The sequence below is a fragment of the Artemia franciscana genome, chromosome 13, assembly GCF_032884065.1.
Source record: "Artemia franciscana chromosome 13, ASM3288406v1, whole genome shotgun sequence".
Classification (NCBI taxonomy): domain Eukaryota; kingdom Metazoa; phylum Arthropoda; class Branchiopoda; order Anostraca; family Artemiidae; genus Artemia; species Artemia franciscana.
The window spans coordinates 15,476,841-15,501,860 of record NC_088875.1 but is presented as its reverse complement, the minus strand read 5'-3'; the positions used below and the strand labels follow the sequence as shown (position 1 = coordinate 15,501,860).

The following is a 25,020-nucleotide window of genomic DNA, read 5'->3' as shown; positions in this document are numbered from 1 at the left end:
AGTTTGGTCACTGAATTTTTTTCAACTAATATATTTGTGTATGTAGGCCGTATTTTGGGTTCAGTCTGATTTTAATCAGGAAAATGGTAATCACATAGAAGGCTGAAGGTCTGCTTCTAAGCCTGCTGGACACGCTGAATATCATTTTATACGTTTTTCCAATACCTTATGCTATTATCAGAATATAAAATCCAGCATTGAATTTTTCGACCAATCATAAAATTATATGAAAAATCTGATTGGTTCAAATTAGCGCTGGTCAAATCTCGATATTAGTTAAATCTCATTGTATATATTCACCAGGAATTGATTCAAGCGATAAGAAGTTGCTGAGTAAGGTAATTCAATCAATAACATCCTTGAAAAAGACAATTGGAAATACTCCACTCCTTTTCCACCCTGATGCCTCTCTATCCAAGTGGTTAAGAGTGACAAACTTGGGCAACCCTGGTACCTGTTCGACCGGGTCTGGCTTACGTTCGGCCACCTGATAAAAGAAACAGAAAAGTGGCCAAAAAAATTATAACTTGTTTTTCGTCTATAAAATTAAGAAAGAATATGGTCAGTATAGAAAACCACAAAATTAATTTCAGTAAGGTTTATAAAAAACTAAAGAGCATTAACTTAAAATAAAAAAATTACTGATCAGCACCAAAAGTAGGCCAGTCCACTAATCTTCTGTTCCAACTGTCAGTGTCTGCAGTTTCATTTCATCTTCTGTCTTTAAGACACTACCCACCTCGCCAGTTAATGCAAAATCACTTGCTCCGGTCTCCTTCCAAAAGTGGACCTTAAGTTTTTCAGTTGCTACTTTTCTGATAATGATAATATACTGAATAGGATTCCCTTCCTTGCTTTACCCCTCAACCAGAATCTAATCACCAGTCTTGACTTTCTCAGTGTCAATTTGGAAGTTGCTAGTAGGGGGCTCGTCTTCAACGTCTCTGGAGTCTGAAGAGTTGTTGTATACAGGATCATCTACGTCAATATCGTCACTCCAACTACTACTCTTGTTACGAGATTAAATAAAAAAAAAAGTTTTTTTTAACTAAAAGTAAGGAGAGACATTAAATCTTAAAGCGAACAGAAATTACTCTTTATATGAAAGGGACTGTTCCCTCCTCAACGCCCCGCTCTTTACGCTAGAGTTAGACTATTTCTCTCAACTCTACTTTTTTTTAAAGTAAAAGACTTCAGCGTAAAGAGCGGGGCGTTGAGGAGGGAACCGCCCCTTTCATATACGGAGTAATTTCTGTTCGTTTTAAGATATAATGTCGCTCCTTACTTTCAGCAAAAAAAAAATATTTAATTTCTTAAAGTTTTTGAATTTATGCACGTTTTGATTTTGGCTCTCCGTACATGAATAATAAAAACAAAATTTGCATATCAATTTTTTGGGGGGCTAAATGGCTTTCTCATAGTTTCGATCGGACGATTTTGAGAAAAAAGAACCGGGGGAGGAGGCTTAGTTACCCTCCAATTTTTTGGCTACTTAAAAAGGCAACTAGAACTTTTCATTTCTTACGAGTGTTTTTATTAATAAAAAATATACAGAACTTACGAATTAACTGACGTAATGAACTTCTTTATTCGTACATTTTTATTACGTATATGAGGGGGCTCATTCTCTTCCCCCAGGACAAATTCCTCCATGAAAAGATCCCCCACGTAACCCCCTCCCCTCATCCTCTCCCCCAACCAAAAATTCACCTGAAAACGTCAGTATACTTCCCAATAACCATATGTAATAACTGGTCAAAGTTTGTGACTTACAGCCCTCCCACGGGGACTTTGGGGCAGTAAGTCCCCAGTAAGTTATTAGGTTTTTCGACTATGCTGAATAAAATAGCTATCTCAGAATTCTGATCCGGTGACTTTTGGAAAAAATAAGCGTGGGAGGGAGCCTAGGAGCCCTCCAATTTTTTTGGTCACTTAAAAACGGCACTAGAACTTTTAATTTAGTTAGGATGATCCCTCTCACGACATTCTAGAACCACTGGGTCGATACGATCACCCCTGGAAAAAAAAAAACACTCATCCGTGATCTGTCTTCTGCCAAAAAACACAAAATTCCACATTTTTGTAGATATTAGCTTGAAACTACTCCAGTAGGGTTCTCTGATAAGCTGAATTTGATGGTGTGATTTTGTTAAGATTCAATGACTTTTAGGGGTGTTTTCCCCTATTTTCTAAAATAAGGCAAATTTTTTCAGGCTCGTGACTTTTGATGGGTAAGACTATGGTAAGATGAAACTTATATATTTAAAATCAGCATTAAAATGCAATTCTTTTGATGTAACTATTGGTATCAAAATTCCGTTTTTTAGAGTATTGGCTTCTATTGAGCCGGGTCGCTCCTTACTACAGTTCGTTACCGTGGGATGTTTGAAACATGTCTTTTACTTTTTAGCCTTTTGATTTCTCTAACTTTCTTCCTTTCCAGGACTAGGCCTTTCTTAGCAGATGCAGCTTTAACCCAGCAGCAAGGCATTCTTTTACAGGGGTGTCAGTTTGCACTTCTGGCTTTTATGTATATTTTTTCCTGTTGATTTTTCGTGTTGAGCCTTTTGGAAAGGGATTTACATGTACGGTCTGTTTTAACGAATTATCTGTTGACCTTTGCTTCTCATTTAGAGACAGAACCTGTGCTCTGTCTGTTTTGGGGTCCATGTTAAAAAAGGAGTCTAAATGTCGCACAGGACTTGCGCTTAGCATAAAGACTTTCCTGGTAAGTGCTTCAATAGATGTGGTAGGCATTCTGTCTGAGACATATGACAAGAGGAACTCATAATCCTTGAAGACATCTCTGTTGATGGGCTAGACTCCCCTGCTTTGAATATATTGTCAGGAATGAAAGCCTTTTGATGCGCTTTCCCCAGCAACTCAGTAATGTTATACACTAATATAGTTTTACATTTATGGGCAGTAATAAAACTTGCGGCTTCCTGGTTGTAGAAGGCCTAAAAGTGCCCCATGGCTATCTTTTCTAGAGGCTGTAGTATGTGAGTATTGTGGGGAGGGAGAGTTAGAAGCACAATACCATTATTTTTAGCAGATCAAGCAATTGAATGGTGTATCGGCCGATCTGGTCGTCTATGTTCAGAATTATAGGTGACTGTTTTGAGCATTTGACTTAATTGATAAAATGCTGCAGGTAAAGCAAAGAATGAGACGCATATCTAGCCAGAAGTATTTTCTGAGCCTATTATGATGGTTCATGGTAAAGCTTTCTTGAGTAAAATTTCTGGACACTGTTTTCCTGAGGAAATAAGTAGAGGAGGGACTGTGTTCCCAATACATTAACACCAGCACAAATCATGGCCAATTGACTTTTTCCTGCTCACATGACCCTCCCTACTTACTTCTGGCCTCGATGGGCAATGATATTACCAGGCTTCTGCATATTTTCAGACCAGATTCGCCAACATTTCAAATGTCTTGTGGTCTAAATATATTTTATCTAGACCTCGCTCCAAGTTGTTAAAGAAAGCTCCTACACTGTGACGGTTGAAAGCAGTTGCCAATCGTGAGCTTTTACCTTCTGGCGTTATTATTATTAGAGTTTTAAGGCAATCAGTAGAACCACGGTACCAATCTTTACCTGCAATTCCTCCACTGTCTCAACTTCTTTTGCATTTTCTGTTAGTTGGTTCTTTTATACTCTTAATAATAGCATAAGTCCATGCAAATTTTCATGCTTCTAGGGGAGTACAGTCGAATGCATATCAGCTGTCGTTTTCAAGTACGTTTTTAGTCCTTTTTCTTGTTCCTCTGTAGATATTTACCATGTTTTGTAACAGGGTGTAAAGAAACCCAGGTCCAGACTTTGTAGATTTATAATCAGCGTCTCAACTTTTGTCATGTAGTCTTGCAGCGATCTTCAAGGGATATCCATGGTATTTCCAGAGAATCCGACCGACTTTTTGTCGAGTAAGACAGAAAGAACTGCTGTTTCATTTTCTTTTGAATCTCAGCTGCTTTTCTTCCTTTTCTCTTATATTTTACTTTTAAGTATTTTATCTTGAATGAAATTTAACAGGAAAACAGTTTAATTTCAAGACATGAAATTGTCTTGAAATTTTCAAGACAGTGAGAAACAAATTAGAATGAATATTTCGGCCCTATGTCCAAGGGCCGTCCTCAGCAATACAAAAATACATAAGAAGAAAAAACTTACAACAGAATAAAATCAATAAAACTAAAATGAAAAATTCTTCAAAACAGTCCCAGCATCCTTACCTCAGCGAAGTTCAACCAGGACTTTTTTATATTATTATTATTATTAACCACAGCCGGTCCAGGAGTGAATCTTGGAGCATAAATAGGGTTATTCATTGAAGACTCATTTCGTAGGTTTTCTAATTTTTTAATAAGTTGTTCCCTTGATAAGCGGAAGTCATGGCTAAATAAATTTCTTTCCAATCTAGCAACTTGGTTAAAATCAGCAAAAGACAAATTATCAAATAAAAACTTTTTTAGAGATTTCTTTTCAAAGAAAATAATGTTTATTTTTTATTTTTTGTCTTTAGTAATGTGCATTAATGTTTTTAATCGTAATGTATGAGGAAATCGCTCTTCTTTTCGGGTATTTAAGTGTAATCTGAATCTTATAGATTTGGGAATAAGATTTTCAAATTTGCAACATTCCAAGAATTTTTGTTGGTTAATAATATTAGCGTGTTTTTCGCCTAAGCTAATAAAGTAAAATATATCATTGGTCAACTGCTCCCCATAAGCAGTTGGCCAACTGGTTATGGCATAAGTTCAACATATGCCATAAGTTGAACTTCACTGAGGTAAGGATGCTGGGACTGTTTTGAAAAATTTTTTATTGGGACTGTTTGAAAAAAGTCCTAGTTAAACTTCGCTAAGGTAAGAATGCTGGGACTGCTTTGAAGAATTTTTCATTTTAGTTTTATTGATTTTATTCTGTTGTAAGTTTTTTCTTCTTATATATTTTTGTATTGCTGAGGACGGCCCTTGAATATAGGGCCGAAATATTCATTCTAATTTGTTTCCCACTGTCTTGACAATTTCCCTATTGTTCTTCTTGTTTTTGGTGTTTGTGATTCAATTCCTTCGCACAAGCATAACTTAAGACCTTAAATTGCGCTATAACAAATGTTGTCCGTAGCTTAGGTCGTCCCAAGCAGACTCGAGCTCCAGATAGAATTTTGCGTTACGCTTGTTCATGTTGTGTTTTGGAAAATTCCATATAGCTTGTTACCATTTGTGTGTCATCTAAACCCCTTTTCGAGGATACTAAACGGGATCGAGCCACCTCCTGTATAAAGAGTGGCATTTGTACCTCAGCCCTCAGGGTAATGCCTAAAATCATCTCTAAATCATACATATGAAAACAGTATCATCTTCTTCTTTCACAAGTGCCATGGTCTGGAGCAGTACCTTGCTAAATTCACGCCTCTTTTCTTGAATAGCTTCAGCTCGTTCAGACGTTAAAGAAAAAATGAAGTACTTCAAGTGCGGAAGAATTCCTTTTATGTTTTGCTTAAAGAATTAAAGCATTTTTAAATAAGTGTTTTCTCGTTGTTAAAGTCGGATCAAAAATTTCATCTCATGGAAGAAAAACTGTATTCGTGACGCATGAAGTAGTTTTATCTCAAGTTAAAATTCTCTAAGTCGTAAGTATTTCAATAAATCCTCGTATTTCAGCTCTTATTTTTCTTCAATTTTCACACTCATAAAAAATAAGTATATTTTTGAATGCCTTGCATGTAAAAATCAAACATTTCATGATAAGAAATTGTAAGTAAGGAGCAACCCGGTTAAATAGTAACAGAAACTCTAAGAAACGGAATTTTGATAAAAGATAGGTACATCAAAAGTATTAACTTTTTATCCTGACTCTAAATACGAAAAATTATCATTAAGTTTAATGTTACCAATCAAAAGCTAAGAGCCTGAAAAAATTCGTGTGATTTTCGAAAAAGGGGTGAAAACCCCCCGAAAAGTCAAGGAATCTTAATGAAGATTGTACCATCAGATTCATTGTATCAGAGAACCCTACTCTGGCCCCCATACGACTCCTATTTTCCCATAAGTCATCCGAAAATTTTTAGATAACCATTTCTTTCAGCATAGTTGAAAAATTCAATAACTATGCCTGTGTGGATGATATGACGCCCTTCCCCCCGCAGTATGCGGAAAGGGCTGTAAGCTATGCAATTTGTCCAATATACAGAAGTAGCATTTTTTTTTATTGGGATGTATACGAGTCGAGATATTTTTCTAGGGGGAGGATCTTACGCAGGACTGGACAATGACGGCATGACTTCAAAAATGATCAGAAATTAAATAAAAAAACAAGTCTTTTTTCAAATGAATGTAGGCTAAGGAGAATTTTCCAGACGGAATTGTCCGCAGGAAATTTTCTGGCGGGAATTCCCGCCGAGGAGGAATTTCGAGGAGGGAATTATTTGGGGCGATTTTCTGTGGGAGGTACTTTCTTCCGAGAAATTTTCATAGAGAAAGTTTTCCATGGACAAGAGGAGGATTTCCCGGTATTATTTGAAAAAAGAAAAGAAACTAAATTTAAAAAAAGCAAGTTTCTTCAACTGAAGGTAGAGAGCAATATTAAAACTTAAGCGAATAGAAAGTATTCCATATAAAAGAGGAGCTGCCCCCTCCTCAATACCTTGCTCTTTACGCTAAACTTTGAAATTTTGTCACACTTCTTTAAGAACGACTCCCGAAACACAAAGGCCGTTTCATTAAAATAAGAAACTTTTTTTATGGTTTTAAAAAATTTTAACGTGAACAGCGAAGGATTGAGGAGGGGGCAGCCCCACACATATACGGAACAATTTCTGTTCTTTTAAGTTATGATGTCGCTCCTAACTTTCAGGTGAAAAAGCTTGCTTTTTTGGACAGTCAAGGCTTGAATAAAAGTGTGAAATTGGGAAGTTTTTCAATACTTGTATTTGTCAACATTTAAGAAATAATTCATGCTTAAATATTTTTGAAATGTATAATTGGTTTATCTGAGCAGTTGTCCATCGAAGATTTAAAGATCTTTGGGTTAAAAAAAAAACTTACGCGTCCTTTTGAGCGATAAGTTTCAACTGTGTTGATTTTACATTTCTGATGTCTTGTTTTTAGGATGGAATGCATAAGAAACAGCCATTTAATTAACCGTCACGACAAGCATAGCAAACGACATAATCCTTGATATTTGTTTTTCTATTGCCCCAGATTTTTTGTCTGATGTTACTCCAAAAATAACTTGTTTTGAAAAATACCCTTTTTTAAACCGTGTTCATAAATACTTCGTTGAGTAGCTTGTCAAGGGGCGTGTGACAGACGAGAAACTGAAATTAAGTTTGTATTTCTATAGAGCATGTTGTTTTTGGAAGATATTTCCAAGGCTTCTTGTCTCTTAGAATTTTGAAATAAATCCCGTGGTTCATAGATTTCCCTTTACATAAAGGAATCCACGAGCTTATAGAGAAGTTTTGAAGAATGACAAAGACTCTTTTGTGGAAATAATAGTGCCAAAAGGAGTACCATTCTTACTGGCTCATAATTTACATCACTTTGAAAAAAAACACCCATTCACTGTTTTGTTCAGGAACCTCGATAAAATCTCATCGAAACTTGTCGAGGAATGAATTGCACAAGTTTTGTTTTAAAGGCTGATAAGTGAAGTGAAAATTAGCTTTTGAAATATTGAGTATTTAACAGAAACGCTAAAGAATAGCCAATAACTAATGAAAAGGAATATTTGAGGGAAATAATATGTTATGACGCAATATGGATTATTAGGAAAGCAAATGATAATATAATCAAACAGTTCATTGCAATTAACTGTAAGCAAGGGGTGACTCTTGCAAGTGAGTAGTGCTATGTACAAGAACAATAATGCTTTAGTTAATGTAGGAATTAAGGTTAGTAGCTGTTTTTATACGGAATCAAGAGTTAAAAAGGGTTGTATCCTATCCCCGTTTACTTCCATGGACATTGTTCTCAGGAGCCTAGTAAAGCTTATAAAAGAATATGGTATCGAATGGAAGGTAAAACTCTCCTAAATTTGGATTAAAGAGATGATTTGAGTATCCCAGATAAAGATACTAGCAAAATAAACGAAGTTTTGCGATTCTGAGAGGGTTTAAGGTATAAAAATACACTAAAAAATGATGTTAAGAAGCCTAAGTCCCTTAGACAAGGAATAAATGAGGATGGAAAGCTGACCTTAGGTAACCAGGAAATATATAGCTTAACTTGCCTGAGTTGTATTATTAGTAATGGTTTGGGATGCTATGAAAATGTAAGAAGTACAATAGCAAAGACGTAGATTGCTTTTTCGCAGTCGAAAAAAGGTTGGAAGAATGGGAAGATAATCCTGCGAAATAACATTAGAAAGTTGAAAGATACGGTTATGACAGCAGTTGAGTGTGCTTTGAATTGTGGGTGCTTTGGCAAACTCAAGAACATTTTTTAATGTTCGACAGTGGTGTAAAGACAATTCTTGGTGCTCGTTGAACTGACCGCATACCAAACAGGATCTAATGAAAATTTGGATCGAACTTACTTTCTAGTCCTATTGTTAAAGCTAAAACATGGCTATACCATATTTTACGGATGAAGGATGACACATTGCTAAAAATCGGGCTTTTGGTCCATCGGTCTAGGGCCAGACGAAAAGCTGTTCGTCCCTGAATGGGGTCACAAGAAATGCTTTTAAGGGAAATGGGACTTCATGAGAGGGAACAAAGAGTAGAGTTTTGTATAAGTTAGCTTTGATGAGGATTATGTGCATCTGGGCTCTAGGCGTTTACCCCCCCCCCCCCCCCCGAAAAAACCTCCCCCCATCGGGAAATCTCCCCGAAGAAAGTACCACACGGAAAATACCCCCCAGAAAATACACCTCTAGAGAATACCCTTCCCCTCCCCCGCTGGAAATACCCCCGTGGAAATTACCCCCAACCGCAAAAAAGATGAATTTACATACGATAAGTATTCTGAAAAAAAGCGCAAATCCTTTTTGTTGAAAAGACTTCTATAATAAATTTTGTAATTTTTGGTAGTAGCGGGTGCCAAATTTAAAAAAAAAAGAAGAAGAAAAATGTAGGCAAAAATTCATCAAAATTAAGCTAAAAACACATGGCACCAAAACATTTCAGATAGCTTTCCTTTGAAAGGATAGTTGGCTTCGGAAACCAACAAATTCTTATTGTTTAAGTATTTACGGACGAAAGCGTTGACAAATTCTACGAGTTTGTTTTTCTTATCTTTCAAGTGTAAAACTACCACAAATCACTACTAATAAATAAATGAAACACAAAACGAACAAAAATTACAATAGATAGCCTATTCAAACTAAAAAAGGGCGAAAATTAAAAGGATTAGGGCTGACAACTCCCATGTTTTCTCAAGACCAGAAAATGATTTGCACTTTCCTATAAAAAAAAACATATAACATATTTATTAAAGTCAAAAAGTGAAAACATTTAAATGCATTTGCTTTCAGTAAAGTGCAAATATGGTCTGGTCTTGAGAAGGCGTGGGGGTTGTAAGCCCTACTCGTGCTATTTTCGCTCGTTTTGAGTTTGACTCGGTTATTTATTGCAATTTTTGTTCATTTTGGGTTTTATTTATTTATTAATGGTGATATGTGGTGGTTTTACGCTTGAAAACTTGTTTAAATTTATTTCTAGTCATTTTTGGCTTAATGGAGCTCTTTACTATTATTTTGACAAACTTGTTTGGTGGAAAAGTTTCTTAAATTAGTTTTTGTTTGTTTTTGTATTGACATAGTCTTTTTCATGAAAAAAAAAACTTTTATCGTTTTTTCTTTTAGACTCTGTAGTTTTTGACTTTCAAGATTATTTGACTTTATTTTGATGGTGTGATAAAGCTCTTTATTTTTCTTTGAAAAACTTATTCGGTTTGTTTCCCATTAACAAATATTATCTGCAAGTCATTAAATAATAAAAAAAAATCAAGCTTTTCAACTGAAAGTTAGGAGCAATATCAAAACTTAAAACGAACAGAAACTATTATATATATGAAAGGGGTTGCCTCCTCCTCAAGATCTCACCTTTTCCGCTAAAGTTTTATTTTAAAAAAGGGTCATTATTCTAATTAAACTGTCATTGTGTTGCAGGAATCGTTCTTAAAGAATTAGGACAAAAGTCAAAATTTAGGCATAAAAAGCAAGGTCTTGCGGAGGGGGCAATCTTTTTCATATGCTTAATAATTTCTTTTCGTTTTAAGTTTTGATGTTGCTCATTACTTTCAGTCGAAAAAATATTTTTTTTTTAATTTAATTTCTGATCGTTCTTAAACAATACCGGGAAATCCTGCTCCCCCTCCATGAAAAACTCCTTCCCCCTACGAAAAATTCCTTCGTGGGAAGTTCTTTTCATGCAAAATGCTCCCCTCCCCCCAATGGGGAAATCCCCCCTGAAAGTTTTTCGGATAAACTCAGCTGAAAATTACTCCTTGCAGACTTTCATTCGAGCAAAACATTAGTTTTTGATTGTTTTTAAAATCCTGCCGGAAAAGCTTTCAAGTAAATATCCGGAAAAAGCGTATTTTCCAGAAAAGGTTTTTTTGGGGGGAAGATGCAAAAAACTTGTATCTAGTATCTTGTATTGATCCTGCCAGTTTTCGGTTTACTATAACGTAATCAATAAGGTTTGCTGTATTATCATCAAGTGAATATCATGTTAACTTATAGGCCATTTTATGACCAAACACCGTATTAGTTAAAACCAGATTGTTATACCTACAAAATTGCAAAAGCCTGTAGTCATTACTGTTTTATTTTTATACACCAAGTTTACCTAGGCTAGTATATCATCTATCCCTGTTTCTACCAACCTGGGCTTTTAAATCGCCTTGTAGAAGCCTCATCTTTCTACCTGGGACCCAGTCTACTTGCTCCTGTAAATGTTAGTAAAATTCACCTTATTCACTTGCATCTCCGTCAGTCGGTTCTACAGGGGCATATACATCTATAACTGATACCCTGAACTTTTTAGTCATAAAATGAGAAATTAGTATTCTATTATTTATACCTTCCCAGCGGAAACAAGACTTAGCAGGTTCCTTATTCCTCATGAGCCCTACTCCCTGTCTATGTATCCCATCCTTCCTGCCTGAGTAAACAAATTCTATATAAACTAATTTCTTGCTTCCTAACTCCTGAAAAATGAGTTTCTGAAACTTCTAATGAGTCCAGTTCGAATTGTATGAATTCGTCATTCATAATGTCGATGCGATAGTCATTTTTAACGTCGTAACATTCCAAGTTCCAATTTTCATGTTCTATAAAACATTGGAATTATTTTGGGCTCAGGGAAAAATATGATCCCGGATACTAATGCAGGACGGGGATCACATAATGATAAATCATTACTCTTATGAAGACAGGTGCCCAAACATTATTTCAAACGAGACTGTCATCTCTACGTAAGAACATATTCGAAAAAGAAGCAAAAAAATCGCAAATAAGGAATTGTCAGAGAAATAAGAATGCCAATATTTTAGGGGACGGGCCAAAAGGTTAACACCCTGCGCAATTGTATTCTACTTATTTATGATAAAACTTACATCTAAATTACCGAACATTTATTTGGGCCGAAATTTATTTTTAGGTTGAAGTTCAAAATTTATTTAGGCCGGTTTAAGCTGTCGTTTCACTATTATATAAGCAATTACAAGAACAACTAAAAACGTCTAACTTATTTTTTTAATCTAAGCTTTAGCTACTTTAATTAATATTTATTCTTTCGAAAACGCGTATTGAAATGCATCAACACGACACGTAAAACGGCAAATCTTGTTCTGACTGGTGGATTATTTTCAGCTGACAAATCATAGATTTTGTATTCCTAAGCTATGCATCTTATGCTACTATATGGCAATGGCTCAAACACACTAAATGGCTGCACAAAGAAGGCAGGCCTTGCAGGAAAATTTGCAGAAGAAAACAATCATAAGAAAATATAGCAAGCCATTTTTTATTTCTGTATTCAGTTGTCTTTAAGTTTTTTAATGTAAGTTATGGTTACTTGTAGATGAACAGGTTGTTTCAATGTTTAAAAACTGTTAAACCAGAAAAACCTTTTTTCAATTCAATTATATATAAAATTCGAGTTTGAAAACAGTAATTTTTGTGTAAAACCATGCACAACATGTTTCATTCGCTATCATCAAATGTAAAAAGAAAAGAAGATAAAACAGACAACAAAAACGTTAAAAACTCCAAGAGTTGAGGGAACGAAAGGGAGAACTTCAAACACAAATAAATAGTTACACATCAAGAAATAACCTTAATTACAAAAAAGGACTAATCGAGAAGAAATTCCTATAGCCTACATATCTATAACTTGCTGTACGACGGCTCTTTTTAGATACCCAAGAGTGGGATGTAGCAGTTTTTGAAAGCTAAAATGAATGTAAAATAGTCTAGATTTACTCTCGTCACTGTCTAAGTGGCACAAACCAATGGATCACATTTTAATTGAACGACTCGCACATTAAATTTCAGGAGAAAAATGCAACGCCATCTAAAATTTAATCATGTTTTGTAAAAACAGTGATTAGGAATGGGTATGTATCCCTGGAAGATCTAAGAGGTGTAAAACTCTGTTTGAAAATTACCTTCCCTATCCTAAATCCCAATGTCAAAAACTTTCAATAAGTCCAAAAAAATCGAATTTTTTTTCTATAAACTGAAGAAAAGCCAAGTTAAAGTATTCAAAGCTAATAGGTTGAACCACTTAACAACCGTTTGAAGCAACTCTGAAATATTTGAGGCTCATTTTGGAGCTCATTACATGGTCACATGCATTAGTTGTTGGAAATGTGTTGGTCGTGCGCAAAAACACACAGATTCTAGCCTATTTCCTGTGCCTGTGCCTTGAATAACTTTAGGAATTATACATTGGAGTGCCGGTGAGGGGATTTGTGTCCCTTGTGACAATAAGGGAAGATTAAAGCTAAAAACAGAGAATATTTCAATGATCAATCCTAATCCCTGTAAAAATCTCTTCTAAGGGAATCGAAGCCTCCAATCCTGAAAGTGAAGTCTGGTTTGTCGTTAATGAAGACGGAAAACAGTGCCATCCTAGTCCTTATAACAGGAGTTTTGGCTAAACATTATCACTTATATTACTTTATTCTTTTTTTCCTTTGTTCTGGTTTGTATTAAATATTAAACATTTTGTATATATAAATATTTTTGTATATATTAAATATTAAGGAATTTATGTTAAATCTTAAATCTTATTTGCGTTGCTTGGGTATTTGTTTTTATTCGGTGAGTTTAGTTTTCCGAATTTTATATCGCTATTTTTGACAAAACATTCCATATTTATTTTAATTTTGACATACGCTTTTATTTCAGCAATGGGCACTTCTAAAAACAAAAGACAATCTAATCTATTTCTTTATCACAATGTTTATGTCCTGGTAAATGTATCTAAAAATGTGATAAGAAGTAATTGGGAACACTCGCCTTTAGTGCTGTATTTCTTTTATTTTCTCCTGAGTCTTATCTTGAAGACATCATAAAAACGAAGCTGATAAAAGGAACTTTATTAGGGATTACTTACTTCTCTCAACATTCCCACAAAACTATCAGATATATATGATGCATGGGTTTTTATTTCCTGAAAAATATTATGAAAATTATCAAATTGTAGTGATAATGAATAGTATTAGAGGTTCCAAGCTCTTATCTGCATCAATGTGGAATTTTGTATTTTTTGTTAGAAAAAAGATCACGGATGCGTGTTTTTTTTTGTTTTTGTTTTCAGGGATGATATAATCGACCCAGTAGTCCAAGAGTTGCGTGAGGGATCTCATTCAAACGGAATTAAAAGGTCTAGTGACCTTTTTAAGTGACCAAAATATTGGAGGGCAGCAGCTAGGCCCTCTCTCCTGCTCATTTTTCCAAAGTCAACGGATCAAAATTTTTAGATAGCCATTTTGTTCAACATAGTCGAAATATCTAATAACTATGTCTTTGAGAACGACTTAATCCCCCAAAGTACTAAGGGAAGAGTTGCAATTTGTAAACTTTGTCTATTATTTACATATAGTATTTGTTATTGGTAAGTATACAGACATTTTCCGGGGGGATTTTTCTGGTGAGGGGACTGGGTTACGCAGGGGGATCTTTCCATGGAAGAATTTTTCATGGATGAAAATAATTTCTATGAAGGGGGCACTAGACATCCCAGCATTATTTAAAAACCAGTCAGAAATTAAATTAAAAAAAAAGTTTTTCAACTGAATGTAAGGAGTAAAATTAAAGCTTAAAACGAACAGAAATTATTACGTATATGAGGGGTTATGTTCCATCGTCAATACTTCGCTCTTTATACTAAGGTCTGAATTTTGTAAAATAATGGCCGATAAAAGCAATAATTTTTTTGTGTTATTTTCCGGCCAATCTTAGCATTTAATTTTACTTTAAGCAGCTTCATAACTATGATTTTTATGTGATAATAAGCCAAAGATATTGTATGCGTTCGGCTTATGGTTGTTAGTAAATAAAAAAACAAAACAAGTTTTTTCCAACTGAAAGTAAGGAATAAAATTAAAATTTAAAACGAACATAAATTATTATGTATATCCTTTAAAGATCTTTTCTTGAATTCACTTCAGTCATTCGAAAATTGTAAGTTCTTAAAAATAGTTTCGACCTCTTTTGTTAGATCATTTTTTTATCGTTTAATTTGCGCTGTGAAAGTCGTTTTAAAATAAAAGTCTCTCTCTCTCTCTCTCTCTCTCTCTCTCTCTCTCTCTCTCTCTCTCTCTCTCTCTCTCTCTCTCTCTCTCTCTCTCTCTCTCTCTCTCTCTCTCTCTCTCTCTCTCTCTCTCTCTCTCTCTCTCTCTCTCTCTCTCTCTCTCTCTCTTTAATAACTATGTTTTTCGTGATGACTTAACCCCTCACAGCCCCCGGGGGAAGGGCTGCAAGCCATTAACTTTGTTTATTGTCTACATATAGTATTGGTAATTCGGAAGTATGCAAATATTTTTCTGGGGGATTTTCTGTGGAGGAGGCGTACTTTCTGCGCGGAGAATTTTTACTAGGAGGGAAGTTTCCGGGGCAAACTCTCCAGAGGGAGTTTTACACGGGGGGAAATTTACCAGAGTTCTTATACAAAATATACTCATTTTCCACGGAATAATCAGGAATAATTCTCTGTGGTGAACTTTCCGCTCAGAAATTAATTAATCAGAAATTAAATAAAATCAAGTTTGTTTTTTTATATAATAAGAGTATGCTAAGGAGAAATTTTCTGGAAAAATAGTGAGCAAGAAATTTTCTGGGTGAATTTACAGCGAGGATGAAATTTTATGAGGGTAATTTCCTGGGAAAGCATTTTACACTGGGGAACTTCCTGTGGAAGAATTTTCTAAAGGGGAAATTTCTATGGAAGGTTAGGAGGGTTTCCCGGTATTATATGAGAAACGATCAGAAATTAAATTGAAAACAATTTTTTTCAGCTGAAAAAAAGGAGCAGCATTAAAACTTTTTTTAAGCCCTACCAATCATTCAAACTGTGTTAAACTTTATCCGTTTTTTAATTTCTTTAAAACCTAAAAAAATTTCAAATCTCCAGTGATTCTTTCATTATTTTAATTTTTAGATCTCTTTAATAATTCGTCTACGACAACTGGAGCCTCATCAACCTCTTGGACTCATTTTTACCATCCCGAAGTGTTCAACTTGACCCTCATAGGCGGACCAAAGGGAGGCGTGGGTATTGCACTCGAAAATAAAAATGGAAAAATTGTAATAAAGGAAATTGATGGTCAAGGATCAGCATCAAGGTATGGTTGTTGAAAATAGTGTGTTGCCTAGGGTTTAGTCAATAATTTAGCCTATAAAAATGTAGGCTACATTTTAGATTACAATTAGTCTATTGTTTCAGTGATTGCACAATTTAGGACTTTTGTGTGACTCAACCTTTTCAAGTTATGTTAAGCAGGTCTCTTGAGCTTGTGTCTACACAATTAAAGAGGCACGTAACAATGTAATATAATGAACATACTACCATATAGTATTTTGTAACAAATGTAACGTAATAATTACTCTGGGAAAAATCTGAAAACTAATTTTTTTAAATTTTTTTACAAATGTCAGATGGTTCTACGAGATTCAAATGGTATATACCTTAAAAAGCTGAAAGACACCTTTTTTATTGGAAATATATATTCTTTGAAAAAACAAAGAATACTTTGTGTGTTAAGGGTATCTTACATTTTGAGGACACTTAGATCTTTTAGACTGGGCCTCAAAATGTCTTGGCCTGTATAAGTTCATAAAATAGACTTTCATTACCGAAGCTAGTTTCCGGTCTCAAAATTTGCTTTGAAAAATGTGCTGCTTGGAAGAAGTTAATACTTAAAAATCTGAATAAACGCCCTAATGCTGTAAATATTTTCCATCTGATGACATTGCCAAAAGCATCTATAGTAGCATAAAATATTTTCGAACGACAATGCGCCGAGTGTCCAATTTATCACAAAAATGTGCTTCTTTGAAGAAGCTAATACTGAAGAATCTAATTAAACGTCCCAATGCTGCAAATACGTTCCATCTGATGACACCGCCGAAAGCATCTATAGTAGTACAAAATAATAATAATAGTAGTAGTAGACGGCGAAGCACGGAAAAACGAAATCGATAGGGAAATAAATTTTCACGCATCGCTAATAAAAAAAAAGTACAAGTCTCTGCCTCAATGCACTACTCACGTGTTATATAGATTTCTAGAACCTACTTCTATGTGAAAAGGGATAATAAGTTATTGGCCAGCAAAAAAAAGGGGACAAGTATTTGTTCTTATTTCTTGTGGACAAGTAATAAGCTAAAAAGTTGTGTAATTCAGAAACTTTTATTCGGTTTGCACAGTAAACACAGCAGCAAAGCAAAATATGATTAAACCATGTTATATTATGCATCTTCTAATTTTGTAGTTTTGTTTTCCTAGTGCGAGTTTTCTTGTTTTATTTACTTTAACTACGACACACTGACGACAGACTGAATATTTGTCAAAAAATTATCTGTCTATTTTTTGTTTTCTATTTTGAGTTAGTCCCGCTGGAGTTCTGACACTTTTTTGGGAATTTTTGAAATTTTTAAGATCAAATAAAAAGGTAATCTATGGACATTTGTAGTCCTTTCTGTTAGTTTCTCGAGAGTTCGCAAAAAAAAATTAAAAGTCGAGAAAAGAAAATCCGAACCTTCTAGCGGTAGTCACTTGTTTCATATAATTTTACAACTTTTTCAGAAAATTTTCAATTCAAGAATCGTCAAAAATGTCTTCAGGAGAATATGTACTTGTTGGCCAATTTATTTGTATTTTAATTCTGTATAGGCTCTTTGCAGAGTTGCATTTCATCCAAGTAACTCGTCGACGCTATTTTGTAGGTCAGGATGTCTTCAACCTGGAGACCGGGTTCTTACATTGAACGGTCAACCGACATCCACCTTAGGTGTCATTGAAGCTTCGAGACTCCTAGGAGATCTTCGTCCAACAGCTCGAGTTGATATTTCAATTGAGTGCGATGTTGCTCATAGTGTGGTACCTGCCTCCGGTGTTTTTACTGTCAAACTAGCCAATCATGGGTTCAGCCTAGGAATAAAATTGACTGGTAAAATAACCATAGTTTTCCCTCTATTTGAACAAGTTTGTAATTAGGGAACTCTGAGAGCTTTGATTCTTCTCCGGAACTCGAAAAGATTGTAGTTTTAAAGTCATCGTGTAGAAGGTGATTAAATAAATAAAAAACAAGTTTTTTCAGCTGAAGGTAAGGAGCAACATTAAAACTTAAAACGAACAGAAATTATTACGTGTATGAAGGGCCATGCTTCCCTCAATGCTTCAAGCTTCACGCTAAAGTTTTTCAAGCTTCTTATTGTTCTGATTAAACGATACTTGTGTTTCAGGAGTCGTTCTTAAAGAATTGCGACACAATTAAAACTTTAGCGTAAAGAGCGAGGTGTTGAAGAGGGGACAATACCCTTATTTTTATTTAATTTCTGATCGTTTTTTTTTTAATAATGCCAGGAAACCTGGCTACACCTCCACGGAAAAATCCCCCTCCCTATAGGTATTTCCTCTAGACAATTCAATCCCGCTGAATATATACCCCAGACAATTACTCTTAAAATCTCCATGCGTAAAATTGAGTCAGCAAAGAGACAGCAAAACATTAAAAAAAAAAAAATCGTAGAGGAATTCTGACAAATTTCCCAGGAAGAATTTCCCCTGAAAAATTTACCCCCTGCAAAATTTCCTCCCCAGGGAATATCCCCCGAGGAAATTCGTGCCCCACCCCCCCAAAAAAAAACCGAAAAATACTTCCCAATAGCAAGTACTATACGTAAACAATGCAAAAATTTTATAACTTAAAGACCTTTCCCCATGGACTTTGGGGTCATGTTATCTCCCAAGGCATAGTTATCGGGCTTTTCAACTCTACTGAACAAAATAGCTATCTCAAAATTTTGATCATATGATTTTGGAAAAAAAGGGGCGCAAGAGGGGGCCTAGAATCCCATCGAATCTTTTCGTTCGGTTTAAAAGGGCACTAGGACTTTTAATTGTTATTCAAATAAGACGTCTCCCGACATTCTAGGACCACTGTGTCGATCACCCGAGGGAAAAACAAAAAAACAAAACAAATAACAAAACAAAACAAATCCGGGACAACTTGAGCCAAATTGAACAAATTTAGGCTAACTGAGCCTTCTGAGCGGTATAGTCAAACTATGCCCTTTCCCTCCGAGATCGACGTAATGACAAGAACAATCCTCTTTTTTTACTCTGCTGAAAGCTCCTACTTTAGCCCCTGAAGATTTTATGTCACGGGTGCCCTTCATTTTATTCCTACTAACGACGTCACTGATGATGTTCGGCATCAATGACATTAACAAACAGTTTCATTAATGACAAACCTTCTATGATATGATTAAAAATGCGGTAAAGTTTTCTAATGCGGTAAAGCGTTTCAAAATGCGGTAAAGTTTCAAAATGCGGTAAAGTTTTCTAATGCGGTAAAGCGTTTAAAATGCGGTAAAGTTTCAAAATGCGGTAAAGTTTTCTAATGCGGTAAAGCGTTCAAAATGCGGTAAAGTTTCAAAATGCGGTAAAGTTTTCTAATGCGGTAAAGCGTTCAAAATGCGGTAAAGTTTCAAAATGCGGTAAAGTTTTCTAATGCGGTAAAGCGTTCAAAATGCGGTAAAGTTTCAAAATGCGGTAAAGTTTTCTAATGCGGTAAAGCGTTCAAAATGCGGTAAAGTTTCAAAATGCGGTAAAGTTTCAAAATGCGGTAAAGTTTCAAAATGCGGTAAAGTTCAAAAATGCGGTAAAGTTTCAAAATGCGGTAAAGTTTTCTAATGCGGTAAAGCGTTCAAAATGCGGTAAAGTTTCAAAATGCGGTAAAGTTTCAAAATGCGGTAAAGTTTCAAAATGCGGTAAAGTTTTCTAATGCGGTAAAGCGTTCAAAATGCGGTAAAGTTTCAAAATGCGGTAAAGTTTCAAAATGCGGTAAAGTTTCAAAATGCGGTAAAGTTTCAAAATGCAGTAAAGTTTCAAAATGCGGTAAAGTTTTCTAATGCGGTAAAGCGTTCAAAATGCGGTAAAGTTTCAAAATGCGGTAAAGTTTCAAAATGCGGTAAAGTTTCAAAATGCGGTAAAGTTTTGCTTGAAGAATCTTTTAGTAAAAGTCAGAACCATGTGTTTTCAATTGGTTTAACCAAAAGTCATGATCACTTTTTAAGTATTTTCTTTCATGGTTTAACACTGGTTTAACTATTAACCAAAAGTCATGATCACTTTTTAAGTATTTTCTTTCATGGTTTAACACTGGTTTAACTATTAACCAGAAGTCTAAACATTCTCTTTTATGAAGCACTTCTAGCCTAATCATTTCATAGCACTCTGTTATACAAGTCTGACAGAGATTTCAGATATGAGGGTAGGCCAAAACAATTATTGCAACAGTAGGTTTTATGTTTTTTAAAAGAAAAAACAAAGATAGCTTGTACAGCAAGGCCTAAGGTTTAGCACAATCTTTGGTGATAAAAGATGTCCCCAATGCTTATAAAAAAAACTCCTGGCAATATACTATGATTATTTTATGCTCCAGCTACTTAATTAGCATGAGAACATTCACCACAATTCAAATTAACACTAGTAAGCACACTTTCTAGATATAACAAAGTTTTTGTTACCTTTAACAGAGATTTACATGGTAAAATCAAATATGCAACCAATTTTACCCCATCATCCATAGTTTCTGGGTAATTATATTTTAAAGTTAACCCCACCAAGAACTTCGAGTGTTTTTTGAATAGTCTAATTTTATTTCTTTATGAATGGTTTCAAAGTCACTATTGTATGCTAAATCACAAAGTCTCTCTAATGTTTCTTGGCCTGATAGCCTTGCAGAAAGATTTTGAAGTTTTACGGTTGGGTTTTTGATGTTATAAAAAGAGGACCAGTCTTATAGTTTATATTTCCCTGGGCAGACTGCTGTTTGATGATCTTCATGAGCACGCTTGCGAAAACCTTTCATTGAAAAAACAACTTAATTTTCATAATTTCTAATTTTTTACTATTATCTCTACTTTTATGAGAAAACGATTTAAAAAGATATTAATCCTAAATAAATGTACCTGTAATATTTGTGGAAAATTTCTGGTCCAACTTCTAAATTTTATTCCTGGTGCAAAGACAGTTTTATGGTTGGATTTTTGCTGTTATAAAAACAAGATCAGTCCAAGCTTTGGTAGCTCCCTGCGTGAACTGCTGTTTGCTGATCTTTGTGATTACACATAAAAGTATTTTGAAGGAAAAACAAAGAATTCAATTTTTACACTTTTCAGTTTTTTTTCTGCTTTAATATAAAAAATTAGTTAAAAAACTCTAGTAGTAATAAATCTACCTGCAGACGAGACTCCAAAATTTGACAAGAAACTACAACAGATGGTAGACAATTTATCGGAAGCAGTAATTACATGAAAGATACAAATTACAAGTAAATCATTAATTAAATGAAATATATTAATTGTAAGTAAATTATTAATTAAGTGAAGTAAAATAATTAAAGTAATTAATTAGAGAATATGTCTAGAAGTCAAATAGCAATTTTTATTGACAATTTGTGGTCCGATATCTAAATTTTCTTCGTGGCTGCAATCGCAAAAAAAAAAAACAGTACTCAAATTCTGACAACAGAGCTATCTGTAATAAACACGGTACTGTTGACCGAAGACACAACCAATAAAATACTTCCAAAATTTTTCCAAGTACAGCTAGTGGCTGAGTAAATTGCCCCCAAATAATGTGGGAGTAATATATATATAATTTTATTGAGTGTAGAAATTTTCAAGGGTCCTGTTAGCTCTTTGCTACCCCCAGTGTTAAACAAAATGACCAACCCCGACTTTTATTCCTTTAATCTTTCCCTTAACCAGATATCTGGAAACTTTGATGTCTGATTCCTTTCTGACTCGTATATCTGTTCAATTTTTAGTTTATCCGAAATGTTCTTCTTTTTATGGCAAATTATAAAATTGCTGTGCAAATGGTACAAACCAATTCTTGCTGTGCAATTTTATTTGTAAACTGATGCAGTTTCTTTCAAAGAGTTGGCAACGCCGGCAGGTAGTAAGAAAACAGGAAGTTTCAGTACCTCTAAGATTGGGATGCCGGCATAAGCTGTTAAAATCATATAAAACTTTTCCAGTGTTTGTAAATATTAATGTTTTTGTACTCTGGATTTTAAATAAAGTGATGTTTATTTGTTAGGAGATTTTTTGGATGTAATATTATAAACTAAATACAAAAATGCTGTCATATTTTTCTATCGTCATAGTTTTATGCTAATTCGATTTCGAAGTTTTTTTTTGCAGAATTTTTGATGATTCTCATGATAAAATTCACAATTTTATGGCACAAAAGATATAGGTGCTAAAATAAACAGGTGTTTGATTGAATTTTTGAAATCTGCAAATAAAACTATATGAGAAAAGCTAACTAGAGTGCTGAAATGGACTTTTAAGAAAAAGTATAAAACACCCAAGTATAGCAAAAGAATATAATTCAAAAAATCATTATACCAAAAATATTTATAATGGGAAGAATTATGGGTATAAAAAAAAGTTTTCACGTATAAAAAGAATTTATAAGACTCCCAGTGTGATTTGCACAGAGTTTTGATAGAAAGAGGAGCTTCCTTTTGAACTTAGATCTGCAATGGGGCATGTACCGAAATATCTAATAGAAGTACTAAGTACTAATGAAACGCATCCAAGAACCTTGAAAAATTGACATTTCGTTAAACAGCCAAGGCGTGCATCACGATTTTGGTGGCTAAAAAATTTTCTAAAAGTTATACTTGGCTGTTGTCTTAACGACCCGCTTTAAAAACTCATCAGACGCCAAGCATTTAAATTATTTCGATTCTTTCGTTTTTGTTAATGTTAATCGTTCTTCATTCCTTTTTTTAATCAAATAAGCTTTTCCTTAATATCTCGGATCATTTTCCAGCCCAAGTTCTATTCCACATCATTTTCCAAGTCTAAGCTATTTCTAGGCTTAGCTTAGAAAGTATACTTAATGAGTTTAAAACTAGTCACTTCAAACTTCAAAATAAAGAAACAGAAGCAGTTTTAATTATCACGATAAGGAAGCTTAACAGATAAAAAGTTGGAAATGTATTCAATTTATTCAATTTATTCCATTTCAGCATCTTCCTCACGAAATGTTGGAGAGCCTTTCACAATCGGGGCAATTAAAGGAGGAAGCGCCGCTCATCGGTGCGGCTCAATAGCTCCAGGAGATTACCTGTTGGCTGTTGATGGTACGAGACTCGAAATGTTCAATTTAGAAGAAGCAGCACAAGTTTTGTCAGCAGCGTCTGCAGGTGAAGTGACAACGTTGCGAATACAAAAAGATGATTCGTTTTCTGGTAAGATTTCAGCATAGTGTGAGGGATATGCAGGTGTGGTAGCTATTATGTCTGCGTTCCTTTCCCTGCGCTTTTGGATTATCTTATTCATATCGGTAACTTTTACCCTGCCTAATCAATCTCTTTACACAAACCATACGGTAGATTCGCTGTCTAGGGAAAATTTCGAAGAGCTTATTTGAAAAATAATACTGTCTTTTCCAATACTCTTGGCTGATGCTCATCAGGTTTCATTTCTTAGAATTTATCTAAAACTAATTTTGTAATTTACATTAGAAAGTCAAATTATGTCCTTCCGTAAATCAAAAATTCTAAAACAATATAAAGCAGCTTCATGTTTTGCAAAATAAACCACTAATAATACTTAAATGTCTTGCCCTGCTGCTATTTCCTCTTCCAAATAAGCATTCTACACGTTATGTACACATTTAGATATATTTCAAATTTTCAAACAGTTTGCTTTTCGAGCAATTGTTTCAATTTATGAGTGTAACATTAAGTACCACCAGGCGCGTCGTTTGGTGGGGGGAGCAGTTACCCCCCCCCCCAATAATGTGGAGAAAAAATCATTATATATCCTATGCCCCCTGACTATCCAGATATAGATCACTCTTCCCCCCAATAGAATTCTGGAGGTTCATCCCTGACTACCATTGCCTCTTTACACTCCCACTAGCTACCGCTTACCATTACCCCAAAACTAGCTGCTACTAGGCTATTGAATCTTGATTTACCTTTCCAATTGCAATACATACTTTTAAACATTAACTCATAAACAGTAAATACATAAGAAAAAATAAAAAAAAATGAAAAGGGAAAAAATGAGAGGGAGAGAGTAATAAAGATTTCAGTAAATTCAGATGTCTACACTCACAGACATCTTACCAAGAATTTAAAACTTGTTCCGATTGTGTCAATTGCCACATGCTGGGATACCCACAGGTATATCCTCAGTATATCTCGTTCTTTCCTATCGCTTACAAGAATGTTAAATTTTACTTTATTCAAAGTTTTGTTGCGTCATTGTACGTCATTTTATTCATGTTTAAGCCTAGTTTCTCGAGCCTACCTCTCCATAAGCCTAGTCATATAGATATATATATATATATATATATATATATATATATATATATATATATATATATATATATATATATATATATATATATATATATATATATATATATATATATATATATATATATATATATATGTATATCCATGGAAAAATAAATTATTGAAACTGAACTAGAAACAATAAGCATAATTGATTTTGAAATGAGTATTACAACTACTACTACTGCTACTACTAAAAGCTCACTGTCGCACCAAGCCTCCTAAGACCAACCCAGCTGCGTACTGTCCTCCTCCACCCTAATCAATATTGCCTTCAATTATGCCTTTAGGCTTGAATGGGTCAGGCTTAGTGTATTAACTATTAAGTATTGTCAGTCACTATAGAAACACGTCTAATGTTCATTAATCCCTGATTCCGGGCTCGATTCAAAATTCGTTTAGGTTATTATAATTTACAAACTCAAACATTTTTTTAGATTCACAAGTCAAATGTTTCTGATATTTCATGGTTTCTATCTTTATCAATGGACGCTAGTATGTATAATCTTTATTTCGTTGTGTGCCTGATTAAGACTAGAGTTATTAAGCCTCGAGAGTCTTTTTCTGCAGAAAATTGATTGAATTGGAAGTTCATCAGTAGTCCATCAAATTTATATTTTAAAAACTTTGGAAAAACTGTTAGGCTCGCTCAGTAGTAGTATTTCATAGGGGTTAATCAGGGGCCTATCCATGGGACGGGGAGAGGCACTTAAGGGGTCGAACTAGTACTCTAGGAAGGCTGTTCATATAATTTTTATGGTCAGAAACTTCATAGCTAAATAGTCAAGTATCAATATGTTACCATCCCCAGAACAAAAAATAAAAGAAATAAGGTCCTTGAATTGTATATTTCCTTAGCCCTAGCAGAGGGCTCCTGGCCTGGAAAAGAAAATAATTCTCTATAAGTTACGGACAGGATTTCTACTAGATTTAAAACCCATG

At 34.5% G+C, this 25,020-nt stretch overlaps 1 protein-coding gene across 8 annotated transcripts in view; it reads left to right on the top strand.

The window, feature by feature from the left end:
• The window catches only part of LOC136034577 (glutamate receptor-interacting protein 2-like), a 353,116-nt gene that overhangs the window by 304,509 nt on the left and 23,587 nt on the right, over window positions 1–25,020 (top strand). For all 8 annotated transcript variants that reach the window (XM_065715826.1, XM_065715825.1, XM_065715828.1 and 5 more), the window contains 3 exons: window positions 15,627–15,810; window positions 17,414–17,637; window positions 22,741–22,962. In XM_065715826.1, coding sequence (XP_065571898.1) covers window positions 15,627–15,810; window positions 17,414–17,637; window positions 22,741–22,962 — 630 coding nt within the window. The remainder of the gene's footprint in view (window positions 1–15,626; window positions 15,811–17,413; window positions 17,638–22,740; window positions 22,963–25,020) is intronic.